This window comes from Papio anubis, chromosome 9 (genome assembly GCF_008728515.1).
Source record: "Papio anubis isolate 15944 chromosome 9, Panubis1.0, whole genome shotgun sequence".
Lineage (NCBI taxonomy): Eukaryota > Metazoa > Chordata > Mammalia > Primates > Cercopithecidae > Papio > Papio anubis.
The window spans coordinates 66,720,610-66,746,393 of record NC_044984.1 but is presented as its reverse complement, the minus strand read 5'-3'; the positions used below and the strand labels follow the sequence as shown (position 1 = coordinate 66,746,393).

Sequence of the window (25,784 nt, the reverse complement as noted above, 5' to 3'; positions counted from 1 at the left end):
CCTTCTAACTTCCTGGAAAGTATTGTTCACTCCCTGGCAAAAACAGCAGCCTCATTGAAATTCAGAAAACCAATTAATTCATTTATGCATTTGACCGACAATTACTGAGTGCATTCTCTTTGTAAAAGAAAGAAATATAAGAACATTCACAGAGAATACAATCTCCATTATTACCAAGTTTCTCTTCTCTTTTATTTGTATTCTATTTACTATAACAGTATACTAGATATATGACTGAACAAAAATAATCTAAGGGATAACATACATCGAGGTCTGACATGTGAAAATTTGGAAAGAGAAACAAATCAATGAATGTCTTCTCCAGATAAAATAGTGAGTTGTCTGGGGAGTCATCAAGACCTAGTTTGAAATCCCAACCCCTTCACTTACTGGCTGTCTAGATGAATGGAAAATTCCCTGGGTCTCAACTCCCTTATATGGAAAATGTTCTAGTTGTACCTACCCCCATGGTAGTTTTACTGATTAAATATGATGTTGGCAAGCACCCCTCCATAGTACATATTCAACAAATTATAGCTATTTGGCTTGTCTTTTGGAATCCTAAACTAACATAATGCCTTTCTTAATTCCTATGAGCACTTCTTGGCAAGACTCCAGAAACACTAAATCTTATTTTACCTCTTCAAAAGAAATTTTTTTACGCTTATCTTCTCTAAAAATATAAATCTCAGAATGTTCATGCTTCTGGATGGCCCAAATAAACACATGAAGAAGAAATTCTACTTTCAAGGAGCCCTTCCAATAAAATAACCAAGAAAATTCTTACCTAGTTTTGGCAAGGAATAGGGCACTTTAAAGTAGTCTTCATAAAATTCTATTAATCTCTTTGTTATATGGAGAGCATAGTCCCCGGATCCTCTTCTGATAGCATCAGGTCTTGCATATAATCGTACCTAATTAAAAATATATATAAAAGTTACTTTAGCCTTTTAGCACTTGAGTTTTCTCTTCCCTGCAAATACAAATCTACACAAATCACTTAGAATACTACAAAATTTAAACAGGATTCTTGTTCATACGCTACATCAAAGCACACTGGGGCTGAAAGGACCAAACTTAAACAATTGAAGTCATTGAAGTAACCAAGTAGAGCAAGTCACAATTTCCTCACTTTACAAGATGACATTGAGAAGATTTACACACTTTGCATCAAAATAAATATTCAATGTTATCACTTACATGTGCTTGCTAGAGATAGGAAGGTACAGTGGATTAGTATAATGGGACCCTGACTATGCTGAAAGTAGCCAGGATATGGTGGCTTGGCAGGAGAAAAACTTCATGGTTTGTTAAAGACAGGTTATATCAAGCTTCCGAAGTATTACCAGACTGAGAATATATATCTGTAATTTATGCTTCCTTTTTTTCTTTGGAATCAACTGTATTTATTCCTAATATGCAAAGTAAGGATAGAAAAGTTTTCATGTATACAAGCAATCACCATTCTGGAAGGCTGTCTGCAACTGCTCCTGGCTTCAAACTCAGTAGAGTAATTCATATTTCTAACACAATCCAGATACTTCATACTGATTTTTAAAGTAAGCATTGTATATTATCTAGTCCTTGGCAAAAAAAAAAAAAAAAAAGCCTAAAGCAAGTAACGTAAAACTGAACAAAACTAACAATTGTATAGAAAAGGTTAAAATGAGATTAGTTTTCATAAAGCTTTCATAAAGCTATCTAGCATCTTTCTTTCCAAAGGCTAAATCTATTTTTCACAGATGTGGTCCCTAATCCTCATATCAATTCTATGAATAAGAAATATGTATTTTGTGGAGCAGTTGAGAGTACAGTGGCTTGGGAGATGGATTTTAGTCCTACTCTGCCACTAACCAAGGTGGGTGATATTGAACAAATTAGTTAATTTCTTTGGGTCTCAAATGTTCTCATTTATAAAATGAAAGTGTTGGCCACCAGCTGGCTGCTAAAGTGCTTTCAGTTCTAAAACACATTACTTCCAATCCCATTTTACAGATAAGGGAATTTGCGGTATTTTCAAATACCTAAAAAAAAGTGTTTACTCAGAATACAGAAGTGAATACTTACATTCAATAAAAAAAGAAAGTTGTACTCATTAAATATTTACATTCAATTAAAAAACAAAAAAAGCTGTACATGTTATACATCATTTATTATGATTTATAATAAAAATTGATTATATGATTAACTATTATCTCTGCCTAAGGAGAGAGAACAGAAATGTGTGTAATTAAAAAGAGTATAAAGTCAAGGAAAACACATTCTGACTGTATGTTCGAAAGACTTGTAATGCACTAAGTTATTTACTAAATTCTATAACAATTATTTACTGAAATTGTGAAGCTACTTTCCTACCAACAACTAAATAAAACATCAAATTTAGTCTACAGTCACCAACAATTTGGGCTGGCAGTATTAAAAAACCAAAAACTATCAGGAAGACTACCTGCAACAGCAGAACTTGACACTCTTAAGAAGGCAGTGGTTAGGATCCCCTACCCCTGACAATAACTGTGAATAAATATGCAATATCTGAAGTAAAGTTCCTAGGAAGCAGACCTTTAAAAAAAGATGAATGTACAAGTGATTTAATAAAGAAGTGCTCTAAGGAGAAACTTACAGGAGAATGGGGGAAGCAAGAAGATGGAGTATAATAAACCAAGTAAGGGTGCAATTTCAGGTGAAGTCCTGGACTCAGCCTGATCCACAGGAGCTCTGGAGTGTGAATTACACTGGTGAGTTCACACTGCCTTGGGGCAAGAGAACTAGACATCCATACTCTTGCACCTTGTCACTGGCTACTGGTTACCAAGGGGAAGACATAAAACCCCAGGCACTTCTGGTTCTTGAGCATCTTGATGATGCAGGTCTCACTGCCCAGAGATAGTCCTTTGGAGAAGATGTCCTGTGTGAGCTGTTAGGAGCAAAGCAGTGGGAGCTAGAAGATATGCATACCAAACAGGAAAAGGGATCTAGTCTGTCTATGCACCAACAACATTCACAAGAGACAGTTTTCATTAATTGTGCATTCATTCATTCAACAAATATTTATTTGGCACCCACCTTGTATCAGGGCCTGGACTAAGCATATGTAATTTAGCAATGACGAAGGCATGCATTATTGAGATAAAAAGCAATGAAGATGCAATCACCATTCTCAAAGACCTTCTCATTTATCAAGTTACATTGTGACCACAGATAATGATACCTGCCATATGAATGGTAAAATATAAATGTAAAATGGATACTGGGGAAGAATGGATAGCTTTCAAAAGATTCTACATAAAGTATCTAGTAGATTCATGTTAAAACCATAACTGGAACTACTCTAAAATGATACAGCAAATGTCACTGGTTTTACTCAGGATGCTTCCCTGTTTTTGGCGGAAACATAGCCATTCCTATCAATCAATCTTACCAGTTAGTCAAGCTATCTGTACACCCAGACAAGAGAAACACAATTAAATTAATCTGGTTGTCAAGATTTGACAGAAATGATCCAATTTAAGCAAGAAGATAAAACATATGCATGTTTAGCACAGTGTCTTCATTTGCTCATTCAAACCTTTATTGTGTACCTGCTGTGCACCAGACATTGTACTAGGGAATAGAAATAGAACAGTAAAATTCCTACTGTACAATGAGTAAGACATTTATACTTACTGCTCTTAAGAGGTTCATAATATGTGGAAAAACAAACAAATAAATTAACAACAAAAATACAATGTGAGAAATACAACAATGTGCCCTCTCTTCCCTCCCATTACAAAGGATGAACTGACTAAGCTCCTATCCAAGGCTAAGCTCTTCACATTTAATCTCCTCTTGCCTTTTCAAAGGCATAATTCCCCAAATACCCCCCTTTATCTTCCACATCACCAATCTATGCTTTCTTGATCACAGTTCCTCCAGCTATGGTTTCCAGATAATGTTCCTTGAAAGAGTTTCCTGTATAGCCAAGGTGAACATGTCAGTTAACAGCCAAACCAAAACACATCTGAGAATACTTACAACCTGAGACTATCAGTGCAAGTAAGGCTTTCACCTATTTATACTCCCTTTTTCTAGTCTTCCTTGAATGCATTTCACAACAAGGCTTTCGTTCCCACTACTCTACCAGAACTGTTCACATAAAGATCACTAATGGCCTCAAGATACCAAATCCAACAGTCAGTTCTCAGTCTTCAACATGCTTCAGCTGTCAGCAGCATTTGCACAGCTGATAGATCACTTCCTGTCCTTAAAGCATTTTATTCACTTCTCTTACTTTTCTATCTATCTCACTGCCACTCCTCAGTCTCCTGCCCAATTCCTCCTTCTACTCATCCCAATCACTGACAAACGTTGGAGGGTTCCCAAGTTTCAATACACAGATCTCTTCACTTTTCCGCTACACTCAGTTCCTTGGTGATAACATCTAGTCTCATGGCAATAAATATCATGTAGATGCCAAAAGTGTATCCAGTTATTCCAGACTTCCAAATGCATTAATTCAACTGTCCACTTGACATTGACATTTCTACTTAGAGATCTAACAAGCATCTCAAACTTAACAGGTCTAAAACCAAACTCCTGTTATCACACACACACACACACACACACACACACACACACACCTCTTCTCCTTCTAAAATCTTTCCCACCTCAGTTAATGGTAATTCTATCCTTCTATCCAGCTGTCCACTCCCAACCCCTGTATGTTCATCATCCTTGTTTTCCCTCTTACTCTCACACTCCATGTTCAATTAGTCAGCATATCCTAAGCTCTACCTTTAAAAATACATCCAGAATCCAACCAATTCTCACAACCCCACTACTACCACCCTGGTCCAAGCCTCTCCATTTCTTGCCTGAACGACTGCTTTATTTTCCTACTGATGCCTCATCCCTTGCTGCCTTCAAGCTGTTATGTATACAGCAATCAAAACTTTCTTGTTAAAATGAGCATCAAATCATGCACTCTTCCACTTTTCCTCCTTCAGTGGCTTCTCCCCTCACAGTAGAAGTCCAGGGTTTTACAAGGGCCCCAAATGTCCTATACTAATCTAGTCCCTTCTAGCTCTCCGGATTCATATTCTAGCACTTTGCTGCACACTAACTTCAATCCACCCATAACACTAGCTTCCTTGTCACTCCTCAAACATACCAGAGAGATTCTCAATCAAGGATTTGGAGTTTTCCCCTAGATAGCCCCATGGTTAGTTCCTCCATCTTCTTTAGATATTTGTCCAAATCCCACACTTTCTGAAAATCCTTCCCTCTGACCCCAGGACCGTCTATCTCCTTTTCTTGCTTTATTGTTTTCTGAAACACTTATCACCGTTTAGCAAAATATGTTTTATTTATTCATTTTACTTCCTGCTACCATTTTTTCAGAATGTACATTGTATGAGGGCAAAGATTTTTATCCACTAGCTCAAGCCACATGAAAGAGCCGGTTTTGTGAGTCGAAATATTTTGTTCAGTTTGCCTCTCAAATGCCTAGTACATACAACTTTGATGAATAAATGAGCAAATGAATGAGTTTCATAGGTATGTATAGGTCCTAAGGAAGTATGAAGTATGTAATAAGGACCCATCTCAGAGGAGGGGAAGTTTCAGCTGAATCTTGAAAGATGAGCTGGACATAGGAAGCTACCAAGAGGAGGATGATATCCCAGACGATGGTAACAATATGTACTATGGCAACGGTTCTGACCAAATAGTAAATGACCTTAAAGGGATTACTGAATACTGGGGTGTTATTTTAAAATGTGTGGGAATTGGCTGGGTGCGTGGCTCACGTCTGTAGTCCCAGCAATTTGGGAGGCCGAGGCAGGTAGACCACTTGAGGTCAGGATTTTGAGACCAGCCCGGCCAACACGGGGAAACCCTTTCTCTACTAAAAAGATGAAAATTAGCTGGGTGTGGTGGTGCATGCCTGTAATCCCAGCTACCTGAAAGGCTGAGACAGAATAATTGCATGAACCCTGGAGGCAGAGGTGGCAGTGAGCCAAGATCATGCCATTGCATTCCAGCCTTGGTGACAGAGCAAGACTCCATCTCAAAAAATAATAATAATAATGAATTTTTAAAAAGTGTGGGAATTCATAGGAGGATATTAAGCCAGAACATGATAAAATTAGTTTCATATTTCAGAAAAACCACAGCAACCTATACTAGGTGAACTGAGGTATAGAAAGCTGCCTGTTAAAACTGCAGGCAGAAAGACTAATTAGAAAAGTGAGGAGATATATAGTGATAGGTGACACTGGAGAAGCAAAGAGAAGCTACAAAACATATTACACAAGTGTCTGTAAACCGAATTGCAAAATATGAATTTAATATCGTCAGCACAAGCAAGTCACTTAAAGATTTTAAGCCATAAAATGACATGATCGGAATCAGGTTTTAGCAGTCTATATTAGCTGCAGTGAAGATGATGGATTAGGAGGAAACAGAAACAAATAAAAGGACATGAGTTAGACTATTGTAGAAGTCCGGGTGAAAGATAACAGTGGTTTGGAATGGAGAGATGGCAGTAGGGATGCAGAGAAATAGATGGATTTATTCAATCAGTCCTAACACTCTGTTGAACATGTCCTTTAGTTACCAAGTAAAGCCAATTGTAGTCGCATTTTTACTTAAAAACAATCATTCACCTTATCTGTACTCCAGTATCTCACTCCAGTGACCTGCTGGAACACATGAGACCCAGTTGAACAAGTGGGAGAAAAGTACAAAATATTTTGCAAACTGAGTAATTACTGTATGGTTAATCAAGTGAATTTTGCAGAATAATTCACTTTATACTGTGAAAAAATCACAGTTGTTTTCTTCTTTTAGAGTAAGTAGGTCCCACTTAATCATAACACGGAGAGTAAATCTTCATAAACATAGCTATTACTCAAAAGTAATAAAATATAATTTTATTACACCTGCTTATTTGCAGCATTTTCTGACATTCCATGGTAAGAGCCCAGCTCTGAAACTGTAAATAGCTTACTAGGTTTTATCTCTTCCTCTGCAGAGCTTTTTCCAATAACCAATATGAACCAAACTCTATGAACATTTAGTCCAGTGGAAAGGACATTACACTAGGAAATGCAGGGACTGGAGGGTCAACTTCCCATAACTACTGTGCAGTTGTAAGAGTCATTAACTTCTCTGGGTCTCAGCTCAAAGTTCCTTCTAGGGGCTATAGTTTATCATTATCTATTTATTATATTATGTATGAGAGGTTGGTGTGTCATACAAACATGTCAAAATTCTTCTCATCTAGTCTGCATTTATTTTGAAGAGAAAATAATGAAAAGGGTTTTTTTTTTTTTTTTTCCTGACACAGTTTTACTCCTTTACATTTTTTTATTTCCTTTGAAAACACAAACCAACTGCTCAGTTACCTTTCCCCATCCTTTACTCCTGTGTATTCTTCTTTGCTTTCCTGATTGGCCATGAACTTGATACTGATTGAACAGAAATCACTGTAGTAGTAACCAATACAAAACAGAAGCTGGCTGTGGAAAAATACACTTATGACCTCACCCTGGTGGTACTACATCATAGTAATGAGCTAAGGTGGAGGACTACAAATTTTTGATCACTTAGAACAAACTGGGAGCTCCTATTGGTGTTTCTATGGGATCTAGCAACCTTTACTCTGTAATTTCATGAATTCGCTATAAATATGTTTATTTCACCTCTTTACAGAATTTTAAGTATTTTTATCATTGAAAGGAAAAACATACTAAAGGCAGATATCGTCAATCCCATTGGTCATCTCACTTTCCCACAAGTCAAAGATGGCAATAAAGTTTCAGCTATCCTGACAATGTGGGTGGCTGCCTAGAGGACATGTTGGGAAGAATCCTGAGACCATATCTGGACTTGGCAGAAAAAAGTGCTGTAATCCGTGAAATGCCGGCTGTGCACACAAGGGTAGGAAACACAGCGCTGGTGCCAGATACTCAACACTATTAGGGTAGAATATTCTTTAGGAAAAGTGTCAAAATGGAAGAGAACTTCAGATAGATTTGAATTAATTATATCTCATAGTTGTGCAATTTAGAAAAAGAACATCAAAGACTGTTTAAGGATTTCATCAACGGGATTTTTCAGTTAATTTATTTATTCAGTTAATAGTTAATAAGGGTCTATTAAGGGTCAGGTCACTATTCACATGCTGAGTGTTCAAAGGTAAGCAAAAGACAAAAGCTCCCTTCTTTCAAGAAGCTTGTAGTCCACTGGGGGAGACACAATAACATGGTCCTATAATTTAGAATAACAAAGTGGATCTAATTTACATGCGCTCTTCAGAAAAGTTCTACCTAAAGAGATAGTGACTCAGAGGAACAAGGTCAGAGTCCCATGAAAGTAAAGATGAGCAATTATTCAAATTATTACATATAAAGTTCTACCTTTCATTGTACTAAAATTTTCGAAAGAAAGGTAAAAATACATATATAATCACAATATGATGCAAAATCATAAAAAAGACACATTCAGTTGTCAGAATTATTATGAAATCTACAAAATAAATTTAGAGACTTTCTTCTAATAATTTAATGTACCTTAAGTTTATCATCATAAACTACCTGGAGTTAGCAATAAATTCTGATTTTGTTGGTTAAGAATTTGAAGAGATTTTCTAGTCATCGATTCGCTTTCAAGGGAATGAAACTAAATCTCTCTGTCTAAAGCCTTTCTTCTAGACTGTATTAATTATCTGTTGTTTAAAAATGACTTGTGGTAGTTGTTATATAATTATGTGAAACAGTGTATAGTTATACCACACAGCCAAGAAAAAGAAAAAAACATTTACAACAGTAGTGCACCTGTTAAAGACTTAAATAACATTTTCTCTAATTTGACATTTGTAATTTGGTACTTTAAGTTAAATAAACCTTCTGACTTGCCAGAGTTATTCTCTGAGAAAATTTTACGCTGCAAGAGTACATTAGAAACTTTGGAAGACATAGTAATTATTTCATAGCTTTAAAATACCACTATAACAATACATTTACTTTTCCTTTTGCCTATAACTGAAAAACTAGTCCCCCTCTTTAATAATTCAACACAACAATGCACTGAATTGCAGCCAGTAAAGCTGAATTAATTCACCTATGTGAATATAATTTGATTTGGGGGTTCTTCCTACAAATCAGGAAAACAGAACAAGCCAGGGAAAAAGGAGCAGGTTGACACGAAGAGGAAAGGATGTTGTAAACAAGAAACTAAAAGCCCAGGGGTATTAGTCTTATTTAAAATTCAGAAGATAACATTCTTTTTCCTAAGCAAAAGGGAAATAAATACACATGAAAATCTAACAGAAACAGGGAACTAACGCCCAGATTCACATTCAAGAGCCAATAAACATAAAGAAGAGACTGGAAGGAGGAAGGGGAAGGCACTGGCCCGGGAGTGGAAGGTGGCAGAGGTCAGAGAGCCTTGACCTCTCATATGAAGACTGGACATGTGGCGCTGAGGAGTTGAAAGCCACTGCCGAGTTTGAGGCAGAGTGACATGATTGAAAACGACAAAGACAGAATTATTTAGGCAACAGAACTTAAGACGCATTGAGACAAGAAGACCAGTGAGTAGAAAAGCGTAATATTACAGGTGAAGAATTTGTTCTGTGGTTTTTATGGCAAGAACAGCCGGTAATAGGCACTCTCCATTACCAGAGTCAAAGAACTCATTCTGAGAAGGAGGAGAATTTACAATTGGTGATGGATGGGGAGTAAAATCTCAGTGCTAAGAAGGAGGCACATGATGATATGAAAACCACAACTACCTCAAAACCTAACAAAAACACATTGCAGAAAGAAATCTCAGAGCCTCTCAGTGAATCTCACCAAGAATCTGCACCACAGATACATATAATAGATATTTTGAGAACAACGACTTAGACTTCTTTACTGAGGTCAAAAATCAGCCTTATGCTAAATTTCACACCATAGCAAATACCATTACAAGGCAAATCCGAGTATTGTCATTGATAAAGTTGCCCTAATGGCCTGTCCCTGCTTGTACTTTCCCCCTTCCCTCTTTATGGAATTTTACTAAAAAATCACTAAAAATTCTGAAACAGGTTTGCTACATCCTATGGGGATTTTTGGGCCCTGTCGCCCTTATTTTGTAGGTTTATAGGCTCCTTATACTTAAAGTATGTTTGACTCATCTTTCTACAGGACGTTAAGTTTCCTAACCATTGGGTCTGTCTTTTCACTCCTTACCGTGTCTAATATGATGCCTTGCACTCAATGGGGACTGACAATATGTTTCTGAGTCCCATAAAATGGCAATAAACTTTGAAGGTCCTTGTCCACTCTAGCAGTAAAATGCTGCTATAATAGATTGATTACATCTTCCAACTGCATTTTGCCTCAGGCAAGGAAATTAGCAGTGTGGCATACTGTACAGTCTCTTCTTGTAAATCATTTCACATTTATTTACTAAGCTGTTGAATTTACAAGTTGAAGTTACTTACAGGGACTTCTAGGAACAGGAAGGACTTTGCTATATTCACGTTGATATTGTCACATTTTTCTAAACATGTATGTGGTAGGCTGAGTGATTGGCCCCCAAAGATAGCTACATCTTAATGTTACCTTCTACAGCAAAAAGAACTTTGCAGGTGTGATTAAATTAAGAGATGACTGGGTTACTGGAGATTATCCTGGATTATCCAAGTAGATCCTAAGTGTGATCACAAACGTCATTATAAGAGGGAGGTAGAAAGAGTTTGTTGGACCACCAAAGAGGAGAAGGCAATAGGATGACAGGAGCAGAGAGAAATGTGAAGAAATATGAAGATGCAAAGATGGAGAAAGGAGCCACAAGCCAGGGAAGGCAATGGATGCAGCATTAGAAGCTGGAAAGGCAGGGAACCAGATCACCCTGCAGAGCCTCCACAGGGACCAGTCCTGCACAGTCCTTGGTTTAGCGCTGTAAAACTCCTTTTGGATTTCTAATCTCCAGAAGAGTAAGACAATAAATTTGTGTTGTGTTAAGCCACTGAATTTGCAAAAATTTTTTACAGTTGCAATAGGAAGCTAATATATTACACCTTCTTATCTTCTTGCCAGTTAACTCACTGCTTCGGATTAGATTTTCAACTTCCTGTGGGAGCAGAGCGTGTGTTCTTTTTGTGCTTTTCTCTTTATTGTAGGTATAATTCTTCACAGCTGTCAAACTGCTAACTTTGGCACACCTGTATTACTCGCCTATATTATTACCAAGCTTGCAATACATTGATGCATGTAAGTGGTACACAGAAGAAAATGAAATAATTTTAAAAAGTTAAACTCATCTACAGTTATTTTTCTCCAAGTGTTGTCCCACAATGTTTGCATCAGAATCACCAAAGGTTATTGTTTGAAATTCAGATTCCTGGGCCTAACCACACCAGAAGTTCTGAATCATCTCTCCCAGGCAAGGCCCTGCATTTAACACACTTACAGTTGAATCACATGTATTCTAAAGTTGAAGAACCACTGGACTAGAATCACCTGAAGAAGCTTTTGTTCATTTAGCCCCACAACCAGCAAATCTCAAAGCTTGAAAGAAATATTTAGCAAAAGCCTAACACACAGGAAAAATATGTATCATGTTTCCTTAAATCTGTTTCAACATCAGAGTCTTCAACGAAGATACATTCAACATGGCTGTTATTATTTTTAACTGTAACAACTAATCTTTCTCCTGCACAATAAGCAATAACAGATAAGTTGGATCCAACATTTGGGAATCAGAAAAAGTTGGTTAATCCTGTCACAGCCCAGCGATAAAACAGCAGTATTTAATCCCTCTGTGAAATCCCTCTGAGTACCTCTTTTGTAGTAAACTGAACTGCACTTTTTTGGTTGTTGGTTTGTTTTTAACAAGAGAATAAACTTACAGAATTTCCTTATTAAGCTATCTATTTTATGCCTGATCAAACTTCTTCAGCAAGACTGACAGCCAGGTACATCTGTTTGTAAATACAGGGGCTGAATGCAGAGTTGAATTCAGTATCAATTTAGTTTGGCCCATCAGTCCTTTGATTCCTTGATTCCCAGCTGCCTGCTGACCTCACTTTGACGAATGCCATCTTCCTCTCTAAATCAACACCATCCTGTTCAAGCACAGCATTCTGCCTTCACTGATTATCCCTCTTGTATATTTGAATGATGCTGGCATCCCTCTGTCCCCCAGGGTAAGAACTTCAGGAGTCATTTGTTTGTTCATTCATTTTACAAGCATTTATTGAGAAGCTATTTTGTGCCAGGACTTCTTCTAGGTGCTGAGGACATAGAGTGAACCAAACAAGTAGAAATCCCTACTATGGAAAGCTTACATTCTCATAGGAAAGACAGGTAATAGCCAGATCAACACAATTTATAGGATGTTAAATAATAAGTTCACAGGGGATTAAGAAATGTCCAGTGCCAAGGAAAGCATCACTCAGAAGGTATTATTTGAGGAAAAATATAAAGTGAGGATGTGAGTAACAGGGATATAGGTTTCTGAGAGGAATGAATTCCAGGAACAGCCACTTATCCATGTCCGTAAAATCTTCATTGTATCAGTTCTCACACCTATCCATTCAACTCTTTTGTTAAATAAATTATAAAATGCCTACTCAAATAGAAAGTACAAAGAATAATATAACATTACTCTTATACCTCAAACAGATTTAATGTTGATATTTTTCCGCATATGCTTTGGATATTTTTTATCTTTTACACTTTATTGCATCTTTCCAACAAATCTATTAAATATTACTATTGGCATTTTATAGATAATGCATGTCTAAGCACAAAATCCATCTTTCATTCAGTTTGATACATTAACTTTGTTAAAATATCTGGATTTTCACCTCCAAAGCATATAGTTTTAACAAAACACCTGAATAAGTTCCATGGGATTTTTTTAACATGGTAAAGTTAATGTTCTTCTAAAAGGTGTGAAGGGCACAAAAAAAAGCTTTAAAGAGCAATTCCACAGAAGAATTAACAAAGAAGTAAAAAGAGAAACAGACACTAATATACACAAATTATCCTCAGCAAACTAGTGCAGGAACAGAAAATCAGACACCACATGTTCTCACTTATAAGTGGGAGCTGAACCATGGGAACATATGGACACAGGGAGGGAACAACACACACTGGGGCCTGTGGCGAGGGCTGGGGGAGGGAGAGCATCAGGATAAATAACTAATATATGCAGGGTTTAATACCGAGGAGATGGATTGATAGGTACGGCAAACCACCATGGCACACGTTTACCTCTATGTAACAAACCTCCACATCCTGCACATGTATCCCAGAACTTAAAATTAAATCAAATTTTTAAAATATGTAAAATATCATAACTGCAACACACTCACTTCATCCGATTCCCATCCCTCCTGCTCTAGAATTACCCATGGCCATGAAGTATTGGCTTCCACAGTCAACTGTACAATATATTTTCAATTCATTTTATATTTGTTTTTTACTCAGTTTTACTTGGTATTATCCATTTCTCTTCAAAAGAGTTGTACCAATTTACATCTTACAAGTACAAGCCCTGCTTCCTCACATCCTCACCAAAATTCTATTTTGAGATATTTGTTAAACAATGGGTACGAAATAGTGTTCCATTGTTAGTTGTAATTTGCTTATTTCTGATAATAGTGAGGTTAAGCATCATTTTATATGTTTATTGACAATTTTTTCTCTTCTGCAAACTGCCTTGTTCTGCAAACTGCCTATTTTACCTGTCTATTCTACCACTGGATCATTTATCTTTTTCTTATGATTTGTAGAAATTCTTGTATATCCTGGAGAGTAATCATTTGCCAATGTGCAATTTGCAAAAATCTCCCAGTCTATGACAGCCTTGCACATTATGGCCTTGATCAAATAGAATTTTTTACTTTGGAGGTAGTTAAATATCAAATGTTCTCTTTAGGATTTGTACTTTCTGAGTCTTTTTAATGAAATCATTCATTGCCCTCAAGGTCAAAAGATTCTTTGTTTTCTTCTAAAAATTTAAGACTTTTGTTTTTCAAAGTCAGGGCTTCCATTCATGTGGAATGTACTGTGTGAGTGCTGTGAAATGAGGATCTCATTTTATTTTTTCTGTGTGGATAATCAATTGTCTCTGTACTATTTACTGAATTGTCTTGCCTTTCCACTGACTTATAATGCCCTTCTCGCATATACCAAGTTCTCATCTATACTGGCCTCTTCATAGTTTCTTATTGGCTAGTCAGTCTCTCACTGTGCCAATACCACATTCTGTAATCACTAAAACTAGGCAATAAATCCCAAAGCCTCGAAAGACCAATACCCTCTCCTTATTCTTTTTCAAAATGTCCTTATTATTTTGTATGAATATTAGGATAATTTTCCACACTTATACACAAAGTCTTATTGTAAATGTTGCTAGCATTGCACTGGATTTGCATGTCAACTTGACACCTTCAAAATATTAGATCTTAGCATTTTGCCCTTGGAATAATATCACTTGATTATTTCAGTCTTTGCCCCATTTCTAAGTTTTACAATTTCCTCCACATAAGCCTTGCACAACTTCTATTAGATTTGCTTTTAGATACCTTATGGTTTGTTGTTACTGTAAATGGGATTTGAAAAATCATATTTCTAATCTATTATTTCTGATATTAGCTACCTATTGATTTTTCTAAAGTGACTTTGAAACAAGTCAACTTTCTCAATTAATTCAAATAGTTTTTCTGTGTTGTTTTGTATTGGCTTGTCTCAGTCAGGATATCTAGAACAATGCCAAATAGGAGCCATGAAAGATGGTACCGTTATCTTATTTCCGACTTTATTTGGAATGTTTCTACTGTTTCACTACCAACTATAATTCTCGCTTGCAAGATAAGGAAGTTCCCTTCAATTCATTGTTTGCCAAAAATTGTATCATGAATACTGTTGGATTTTTCGAAGGCTTTCTTCACCTCTCTTCAGATAATATGTTGCTTCTTTTTTTCTTGTGATCTGTTAAGGTAATGAATTATAGTAATAAATTGTCTAGTGTTAATTATTTGCTTTCCTGGGGATGTGGGTGTGTATTAGTCATGTTAGGAAACTCTCCTGTTTTGTTTAAGATAAAATTTAACTTTTCCTGAAGAGTTAGTGAAACATACCTAAACATACCTATAAAACTGTGTGAACCTGGTGGTTCTTTTTGTAGAGGGGGAAGTGGTTAGAGTTTTGACAGCAGATTCAGTATCTTTAAGGTTCTTGATAGCTTATCGTTTTCTTAAAAATTATGCATTTCATCTAAGTTTTATAAGCATGAGCATGAAATTCTTCATAATACTCTCTATTTCTAAAATCTCTCCCTTATCTGCAATTATATTCAATTCTGATAATATTTCTACCTTTTCTCTTTTTCCATTAAGATTGCCAGAAGTAGGTCTCACAGTCTTTTCAAATAACTCTTTTTGGCTTGGCTGAGCCTTTTTAGTATTCTTTTAGCTTTTATTTCATCAATGTCTAATCTTATCTTTATTATTTTCTCCTTTATTTCCCTGCATAGTTGATCCTTGAACAATGTGGAGGTTAGAAGTGCTGACCCCACACAATAGAAAACCCATGTATAACTTTTAACTACCCCAAAACTTAACTATTAATAGCCTACTGTCAACCACCCCATTGGTAACACAGTTGATTAACACAAATGTTATATGTCATGTGTATTCTATATTATATTCTTACAATATAGCAAGGTTGACAAAAGAAAATGTTATTAATAAAATCATGAGGAATAGAAAATATATTTACTATTTATTTAATGGAAGTGGATCATCATAAAAGTCTTTCATACTCATTGTCTTCTTGCTAAGTAAACTGAGGAGAAGAATGAGGAGGGGTTGCTCTTGCTGTCCCAGGGGTGGGAGAAGTGGAAGAAAATTCATGCATAAGCGGACTTCTGTAGGTAAAACCCATGTTCAAGAGTCAACGGTATTCTGCTATTTCTCTAAACTCTTCAATAAAGTGGTCATCTGATAATTTTAAATCATTCATGTTGTAAAGAAGACCTTTTACACTATCTCCTCATAGGCTATAAATCCCTCCTAAGTACTGCTTTAGTTGCATTCCACAAAATTTAATCAGCAGTGTTCTTATTTTTCATTAATTTTTAAATATTTCATAACTTTCCATTTGAATCATACATTATTTAGAAGTTTTTTTTTAACTTTCTAATGTCATAATTTTTCAGTTATCTTTTTATTATTGAGATCTAACTTTACTGCCAAAAGCATGGTCTCTTTGATACTGATTCTTGGTATTTCTTTTTTTAAAATACATTTTATTGTGTATATTTAAGGTATACATGATGTTGTAAGATACTATAGCAAAATAGTTACTATAGCAGAATAAAGTAACAGCCGTCATTTCACATGGTTACCCATTTTTCCCCTTTGACAAAAGCTACTATAATCTACTTGTTTAAAAGAATATCAAGTAATATTTACACTCTAATGATCATTGCAGCACTATTAACAATAGCCAAGATATGGAAACAACCTGGGTGTCCATCAATGGATGAATGCATAAAGAAACTATAGCATGTATACATTGAAATATTATTCAGTCTTTAAAAAGGAGGAGATCCTGCCATTTGCCACAACATGGATGGATCTAGAAAACATTATGCTAAGTGAAATACACCAGATATAGAAAGAAAAATATTGCATAATATCACTTATATGTGGAATTTAAAAAAAAAAAAAAAGTTAAATATATAGAGATAGAGAATAAAATAGTGGCTGCCAGGGTTGAAGTAGGGGGAAAATGAAGAGACGTAGGTCAAAAGATATGAAGTAACAAATACATGAAACGAACCAGTAAAAAGATCTTGGCATTTCTTATTTTTTTGTGAACTAGTAATTGATGAATTTTGTAAGTAATAGGTATTGCTTAGGATTGCCTTGACTATTCAGTGTCTTTCTTTGGTTCCAAATGAATTTTAAAATAATATTTTCTAATTCTGTGAAGAACGTTGTTGGTAGTTTGATTGGAATAGAACTGAATCTGTAAATTGCTTTGGGTTATCTCTGGTTGCTTTATTTAAACACGGAAAGTTTTAAGTATACATAAAAGAAGAGAGAACTGAATACAGATTCAACAACTATCAAGAATTTGCTTCATCTATTTTGCTGAATTGTCTAAAGGAAATCACAGGCATTATGTCATTTTATCCATACCATATGCATTTCCAAAAATATAGATATTTTCTTATGTAACCACAATGTTATTATCAACCTAACAAAATGATCTCTGTCTGACGGGTAGGTTTTCTCTTTGTGATTGGTGTTTCATAGTTTCACCATGATGTTTCCAGATGTGGATTTGTTTTTACTTATCCTGCTCAGTTCATTCTTGATCTCTCCCTCTACCTCACCAATCCAATCCATCATGAAGTCCTTTTAATTTTACCTCTTTAACAAATTTTTAATCTATCATTTTTCTCCACATCCACTACAGTCCTAGTCAAGTGACTTCATCTTTCATATAGACTGCTGTAAACCTCATAACTTCTCACATCCATTCCTTCCCCTCTACATCCACTTTCCATAATGTAGCCAGAAGATTCTCTTTTTTTTTTTTTTTTTTTTTTTAACTTTTATTTTAGGTTCAGGGCTACATGTGCAGGTTTGTTATATAGGTAAACTCATGTCACAGGGGTTGGTTGTACAGATTATTTTGTCACCCAGGTACTAAGTCTAGTACTCATTAGTTATCTTTTCTCCTCCTCTTCCTTCTCCCACCCTCCACCCTCAAGTAGACCCCAGAGTCTGTTGTTCCCCTCTCTGTGTCCATGTGTTCTTATCATTTAGCTCCCACTTATAAGCGAGAAGATGTGTTATTTGGTTTTCTGTTCCTGCATTAGTTTGCTAAAGATGATGGCCTCCAGCTCCATCCATGTTCCTGCAAAGGACATGATCTCATTCTTTTTTTATGGCTGTGTAATATACCATAGTGTGTATGTACTACATTCTCTTTATCCCATATACTATTGATGGGCATTTAGATTGATCCTATGTCTTTTTCTATTGTGAATAGTGCTGCAATGAACATTCTCTTGTATGTGTCTTTATGGTAGAACGATTTACATTACTTTGGGTATATAGCCAGTAATGGGATTGCTGGATAGAATGGTAGTTCTGTTTGTAGCTCTTTGAGGAATTGCCACACTGCTTTCGACAATGATCATCCCATCAACACTGTATAAGTATTCCCTTTTCTCTGCAACTTCACCAGCATCTGTTATTTTCTGACTTTTTAATGATAGCCATTCTGGCTGGTGTGAGATGCTTTCTCATTATGGTTTTGATTTGCATTTCTCTAATGACCAATGATACTGAGCTTATTTACATATGCTTGTGGGCCACAGGTATGTCTTCTTTTGAAAAGTGTGTGTTCATGTTCTTTGCCCTCTTTTTAATGGGGTTGTTTTCTCTTGTAAATTTGTTTAAGTTCCATACAGATATTGGATATTAAACTTTTGTCAGATGCATAGTTTGCAAACATTTTCTCCCATTCTGTAGGCTGTCTGTTTACTATGTTGATAGTTTCTTTTGCTGTGCAGAAGCTCTTAAGTTTAATTACTTCCCATTTGTCAATTTTTGCTTTTGTTGTGATTGTTTTTGGTGTCTTTGTCATGAAACTCTTGCCAGTTCTTATGTCCAGAATGGTACCGCCTAGGTTGTCCTCTCGGGTTTCAAAGGTTCTTTCTAGAAGGCAATTTTATCATGTGGTGTCCATCTTAATTTATTTGCTCTGAGGCCTTCAAAGTTTGCATGGTCAGTCTAACCAGCTATGCATGTATTCCTTGTTTAACCTTGAACATCTTCTCTAACTACAACTCTCCACAAACCCGAACCACTTCTGAATTAACTTTAATGATCCTTCAAATTTCTCACCCTTATTTCAGGGAAACCACCCTTGGAACCCAAATGTAGGTCAGGGCTTTTATTTCATTCTTTTTTCATAATTTTTCATAATGAATACTTGGCACAATAGCAATTTTGCACCTTCCCTTTTGTTGTGTGATTATTTGAATAAGATTATTCTCCCCAGGAGACTAAGAGGTCCCACATTGTATTCACCACACTTAGAAGAGGAATTGACAAAAAGCAGGAACTCAATCAATATTGGCCAAATGACTGAATGAATGAATTACCATTTAGTAATTCCTCCTCTGTGCTTCCATTTTATTCTGCAAATTCCTATCTCATAGTACTTATCACATTTGACATGATTAACAGTTTTTCACTCAATCTCCCCAAACAGATTACAGCTCCTCTGGGCAAAGAATGTATTTGATTCACTTTTTCACTTCTAGCTAGACAACTGGCCTATTGCCTACACACACACACACACACACACACACAGAGTGATAACTATGTATATGCATATTATATATTATATATATTTATGTGTATAGAATTATAAAATAAGAAAATAAGTATATATTTTATATACATATTTTTTAAGTATTTAAAATTTACTTTAAAAAATTCTTATAAATATAAAATAAGAATTTGGGAAAAGGGCATCAGGCACTAGTTTTGTTTGGATCCCAGATGCGTGGATCTGAATTGATCATCCTTAATTTATATATTCATTTTTCATTCTCATTTTACTTATTTGAACACCTGCTATGCCCTAGGCACTGATTTAGGCACTCAGGACACAGCAATAAATAAAACTAAATTTCTGCCCACGTTAAGATTATGTTATGCTACATTTTTACCAGTGATCTGTGAAAGTTTCCTCTTCTGTTTCAGATTTTTATTTTTACTACTGTTTTCCCTTTTATTCCCTATTCCCAAGACCATTCTTCTTTCCTTTTTAGTAACTACCCTTTTGTACATTCTATTCATCAAACATATCTGTTTTTACATATAAGAATATCCAGAAAGACATATAGTATTTTGTGTGTATTTTACATTTTTAAAATAAATGGTATTATGTTATAATGTCATTTTCTTCTTTACTTTTATTATTTGTTCATTTGACTAATTTTGAGATCTATCACATTTCTACATGTAAAATCTAGTGAATTTCTTTTGAGTATTCCATAGTATACCATTCTATGAATATAACAAGGTATTCATTTCTCTAAAAAAGGATACCTATGGTACTTCAACTTACCACACCCCAACATTGATATAACAAGCATCCAAGTACACGTCTCCATGTGCATCACCTTGAGAGTTTCTCTCTGCCACATATCCAAGAGTTGAACTGCCATGACATCAGGATTAGCATACTCAATTTCCATAAGATCTATAGGAAGCTCTCTGAAATGGCCACACCACTTTACACACTTATCAATAGTAGAAGATGTCTCCCCTTGTCTTCACATTCTCCCTGGCATTTGTCAAGTATCAAAATTTCCCACTTTTGCAAATTTGATTATGGTAAGGTATATTTTATTATTATTTTAATATATATTTTTTCTGATAATTGGTGAGATGAGTATTCATATATGTGTAAGAGGTTCTAAAACAGATTTCCATTTATATCCAAGTAGTCATGAGTATATTAACTTCTCCATGACTCAGAGCAGTTTTGTTTGGATCCCAGGTGCATGAATCTTTTACCTCCTTTGTAAAGTAGGAATGACTAGTACTTCTCTTGTGATTAAATGGTTAAAAAATTAGCCACTGGGAATAAAATCTGTGACAAGAAAATGTTAGCTGTCATTATCTTTTACATTTTTTACTTTTATTTTTCATTCAAGTAGCCTCTTCTATAAATAGCCCATTAATGTCCTTCAACCACTTTTCTTCCATATTTCCTGTATATTCCTTTCTGGTTTACATGAGCCTCTTGTATATTCTGGGTATCAACCCACTACAAATACTTCTATCTGAATAAGTGAATGAGTGATCACAGATTGAACACTTCAGTTTTGTTTTACAAAACTCCCAACTGTTTGCTCTTTCTGCTCACTGCCTTGCTAGGTCATTTTTGTGGACATAATTTTGAATGTCAATGTATTTTTAATCTGACCAATACATTTTAAATAAAATTTAATTTATATTCCATTTTTCTATGTCCACAACACAAATCTACACGTGTGGGGGAAAAGCAAATCCTAGTTCCAAACTGGAAAAATTAAACAATTGTATTTGTGGTTTTATTGGGTTATTTAAAAAAAAAAAAAAAAAAAGGTACAGAAACAAGTACTACTTCTGTCAAATTTTCTCAGAGACAAGTACTTTGTCTCAATTTCAAAGTCATTATAATTCAATCTTTAAAATAGGCTGCCCAAACAGCATAATTTTCTGCGAGATTCCCAGAGGAACTATTTATCACTGTTAAGAGGCCATAGTTAATAGAATTCTTAGCAATCATTTATAAAATCACACAGAAAACCCTCAAAAAAGTCATAGCAGAGCACTGATAAACATTTGATAAGAATCAGGGTTCAAAGTAAATCTATGTAATGAGCCCTAAACTTTATGAACATTTTTCTAGTAACTTAAAACAACACAGAAATTGATAACAGTGGCACACAAACTGCGTAGCCCAGATCTATATAGGAAGCTTATAATTACTAGATTATGTATTAAATAGATATTCAAAAGTATTACTCAACAAAAAAATAACTGTCTTCATCTTGAAAAATTATGTTTTATACAAAAATGGCGAAGTGGGAATCACAGCTAAACTAGAAATACCAGTGATGACTAGCCACCACCACTTCCATATACCACTCCAATGGGTTTCTAATAAATGACGCTATTTGATTTTTTTAAATGACAGGGCCAGGTGATCTATACAAGAATTCACACATTGACAGAAAAGGCATCTGGTGATCAACAAATTGTTTCTATCTGCATCCATAATATTAAGTAGGTAAAACATCCATAATAGGTAAAACAGTAAGTAGGTAAAACATCCATAATAATTAGGTAAAAGAGACACAATTAAGAAATGTTGGCCAAATCTTTTTTTTTTTCCTCCCAACAAATTCCAAAGCTGATATGCTGATTCACTCAGTCAATCATTCAATTTAAGCTTAATGAATATCTACTGGATTCTGGAGTTTATAAAAATGAGGAAAAATTGACAACAACCCTGTTATGACTAAGCAGAGGAGACAAATGTTCATTTAAAAATCGCACAAAGGTGAAATTACTCTGAAAGATAGGCTCATGGTCAACGTTACAAGAGTCTATACTGAAATAATCTGACCTAGTCAGGAGGATCAGAGAAAACTTCCCTGAGCCAACATCTGCAGAAGAATGAGTTAAGCTGGTAGGCAAATGAGTAGGGGGAAGCATATGTGCAAAACTCTAGGGTACAAAAGAGTGTATTGAGTCCACAGCGATAGCTAGGATGAAAAGAATAAAGAAGATGCAAGATAAACCTGGGAGAAAAGACGTATCCAGAATGTGCCCAGCTATATGGCTATCTTAAGTGTTTGTTCTTTAAGTGCAATGGAAAGATATTGATGGGCTTTAGGAAAGGAGCTTCTAATTTAGAGCATGAATTGGAAAGGCAGCAAGAATGGAAACCAATTATAAAGATGTTGCCATAGTCCAATGGAGAGACAGTAGTAGCTCGGACCAGGTGATAGTGATGGAGATAAGGAGAGGCTCAGGGACTCTAGAGATACTGAAGAGGCAAAATCAATAGGACAGGATAGGAAAGGAGAGAGGCAACAAATGCCTCTTTCATAATTTCTCCATGAATCTTTCCAGGCATTGTACTGCTTTCTCTATTATGGCTGCCAGTTGAGTACATCTCTGTATGTTAAAAGGGAGCTGCTCTCTTGCGACTGCTTGGATACCCAGTCAGAATTTTCCATGGATCCATTAAAGAAATAGTTTCTGCACCATTTGTGATAAGGAACACTTTTAGTTCTGGATATTCTGTAATCTAAACTTTTGTAACATGGTGGAACTAATTTTGCAGACCAATATATGATCCCGTTAACCCTGTGGGACATCCATTACTTTCATTGCTGTTAACCTCGTTTGTTTCTTCAGCACACCTGATTGTCACAAGCAGGGTGCTTACTTCCCAGAGCTTCATTCTCATCTAAGAATTTCTTGCAGTTTCTAAACTATTTTGTCTGTAAAACCCGAAGAAGCTTAGAATTTTTTCTAACCCTTTTCTCCAGCTCTCCCATGTGTTGAACAAGGTGTGTATGACAGAAACACAAACATGTTTAAAGATTTTTGCTACAATTTTTCCTTCAAGTTCACAGTCAATTTTATGCATTTGGCTAGTTCTACATGGCTAGGTTTAGGATTCTTTTATTATAGACACTCATAGTAACATTGACCATGAGCCTGTCTTTCAGAGTAATTTCACCTGTGGGATTTTTAAATGAATGTTTTTCTCCCTTGCTAAGCCAAAACCACTAGGGATGTTGTGAGTTTTTGCCATGTCCTCTCAACTGGAGTATCAAATTATTTGTTAATATCCATTCACATATTATGAAAACATGCCCAGTTTTAATCTTTAGAATATATCTGTACCCCTATTTTTTCTATCAAGCCTCATTTTCCATAAGCAATTCAGCAAGGGAGTTCAGTACCTAGAAGATCAAAACCTACACAAGTAGAACAAGCCATCCCAACCACCTTCTGGAATTGGGGGCCTATGCATCAGCACAGGCAGTCACTGGTTTAAAACACTGGCTTTTGTGTCAATCTGTTACTCTGCCACTTAATAGCTACATGTCCTTGGACAAGCTGTTTAACCTACCTGAGTCTCAGTTTCTTACAAAAAGAAGATTATAATATATTATGTTCTATATTACATTATGTAACTAATATATTGAGAAATATAAAACATAGACGGCTTGCAACAGAGAGATGTGTGGGAGCTATCATTGCCATTACTGCTTTCATCCTTGTTATGTTTCCTACTTTCCTCCAGGCATGACCATCCACCAAATGGGGAGGGATGTTTAAGAAGGAAAGTTTGTGCCAATCGTCTCTGTCTCCTGGCATGTTGAAAGTTACAAGATTGAACACATCATGAAGCAATTAGTAATAAATTTTAAAAACTCAGTAAGTTCAGCAAGAATATATGGAGAGAGAGGAAGGGGTAAAGTGATGCTAGCATATGTGTTTGTTGAGGAAAGACGGTTAGAGGAAAGAGTAAATTGTAGTTTTAAAGAAAAAAAGTGCATGGAATATGGGAAATGGCACAAAAAATGGTATATACCACCAATTGAAGAAAAGGAATGATATCACAGACTTGAATCCAGTATCATGACCTTTCAGATCTATGGAAGAACAAGCATATTCTGGTTTGTAATTAACAGCTATACACGAGAAACGCATGATAGCTGTTCCCATTTTACAGATGTGACAGCTAAGTCTCAGAGAAGTGTCTCATTTATAGTTATATATTTAGAAAATAACAGAGCAAGACCTAATCAGGTTTTCTCACTTCAAAGTCCATACTCTTTTTACTACACCAAAGTCAATCCCAAGGCCACATGGCTTGGTCTTCTTTGACAAGAGTTGCAAATGCAATTAGTTACAGTCACAAATCATCATCCTCAACAGAAAACAGATATTGTTAGGCCTCAGTGTAAAGTCAGTAGGGTCTACGGTTCTGAATGCTGTAAGGGTGTGTATTTGTTTACAAGCCCCCTTTCCCTCCCCCCAAAAAAGGCAAGGGGACCTAAAAGCATGCCAGCTACCTTTTAAAGGAATCCTTTTACTAGAGGTAAAACAGAAGGAAGAAAAATCAAACCATGTTCATATTCAAGGCATCAATAAAGTCTCAAAGGTATCAAATAAAGTCCCTCTGATAACAGCATTGCTGGTGATATTCCTTTCAAGATTGCCATATAATGCTTAAAATTTTCAGAAGCATAGAGAGCATCTATTTGTCTAATAAAGGCAATAAAATAAAGTCAGGCAGTTTAGAAATGAAACCATGTATTTCTATGATGATTCAGAATATTTGTATGAGGAAATGAATTTCTGATATATATGGTTAATATTTCTAGGAATGCAAAGATATTCATAGGAAAAAATGGCAGAAATGCATGCTTAGCTAAATTCAACTTTATGTATGAGAAGTTACAACTATGGTATAAAATCCACAGTAGAAATGAAACAGGATTACATCACTTACAATTGCTAATATTAATGGACCAGAGGGAGACTACGTTCCCTCAAGCTAGAAACATGTCAGAGGGGAAAGACATACAATTCAGCTTGAAAAAGCAAAATCCATTAACCATGAAATAAGGAAACAAAAAATCAAACTTCCCATATACCATATCTTACTGGAAAAAAATCTATTAGCAAAAAAGGACCTCTACTAAACAAAAGATTTCCAACTCAGAGAAAATGTAAAAATAAATGATTTCAAGTAAAGAAAATTTCCAGAAAATGCATATGGTTATTTTTATGGCCATCTATATCCATCAAAGTACCAACATATTTCTCTGAGTATATAGGTCTCAAAAGAATGCATATAGTTTGGATCACACTTAAATGCATTTTTTAATTTAAGAAAATATTATATTAACTATCACAGATTTGATGTGAAGCATTCCAAGTTTTTGTCTCTATTGTGAAATTACTCCATCTGGGAAAGAAGTCCTAGCTTCTCTAATAAGAAGAGTAAGGCAAACAGAGATTTAACACCTTCAGTATACTTACATCAGTTAAGATTTATAACAGCTTCTTGAATAATCTTTTTAAAATATTTCACACCAGAAAAAAGGAAAGATGGCCTGAATCAAATAGAGAGTTGCTCGAACAGCAAGACTCCCAGATGTATAAGATCAAGGCCACTGTCAGGGATCAAAGC

At 35.5% G+C, this 25,784-nt stretch overlaps 1 protein-coding gene across 4 annotated transcripts in view; it reads right to left on the bottom strand.

Annotated features, from left to right (window-relative positions):
* TRHDE (thyrotropin releasing hormone degrading enzyme) overlaps positions 1-25,784 on the bottom strand; it is a 417,014-nt gene that overhangs the window by 310,955 nt on the left and 80,275 nt on the right. For all 4 annotated transcript variants that reach the window (XM_009181217.3, XM_017946008.2, XM_017946009.3 and 1 more), the window contains exon 3: positions 788-914. In XM_009181217.3, the coding sequence (XP_009179481.3) occupies positions 788-914 (127 nt within the window). The remainder of the gene's footprint in view (positions 1-787; positions 915-25,784) is intronic.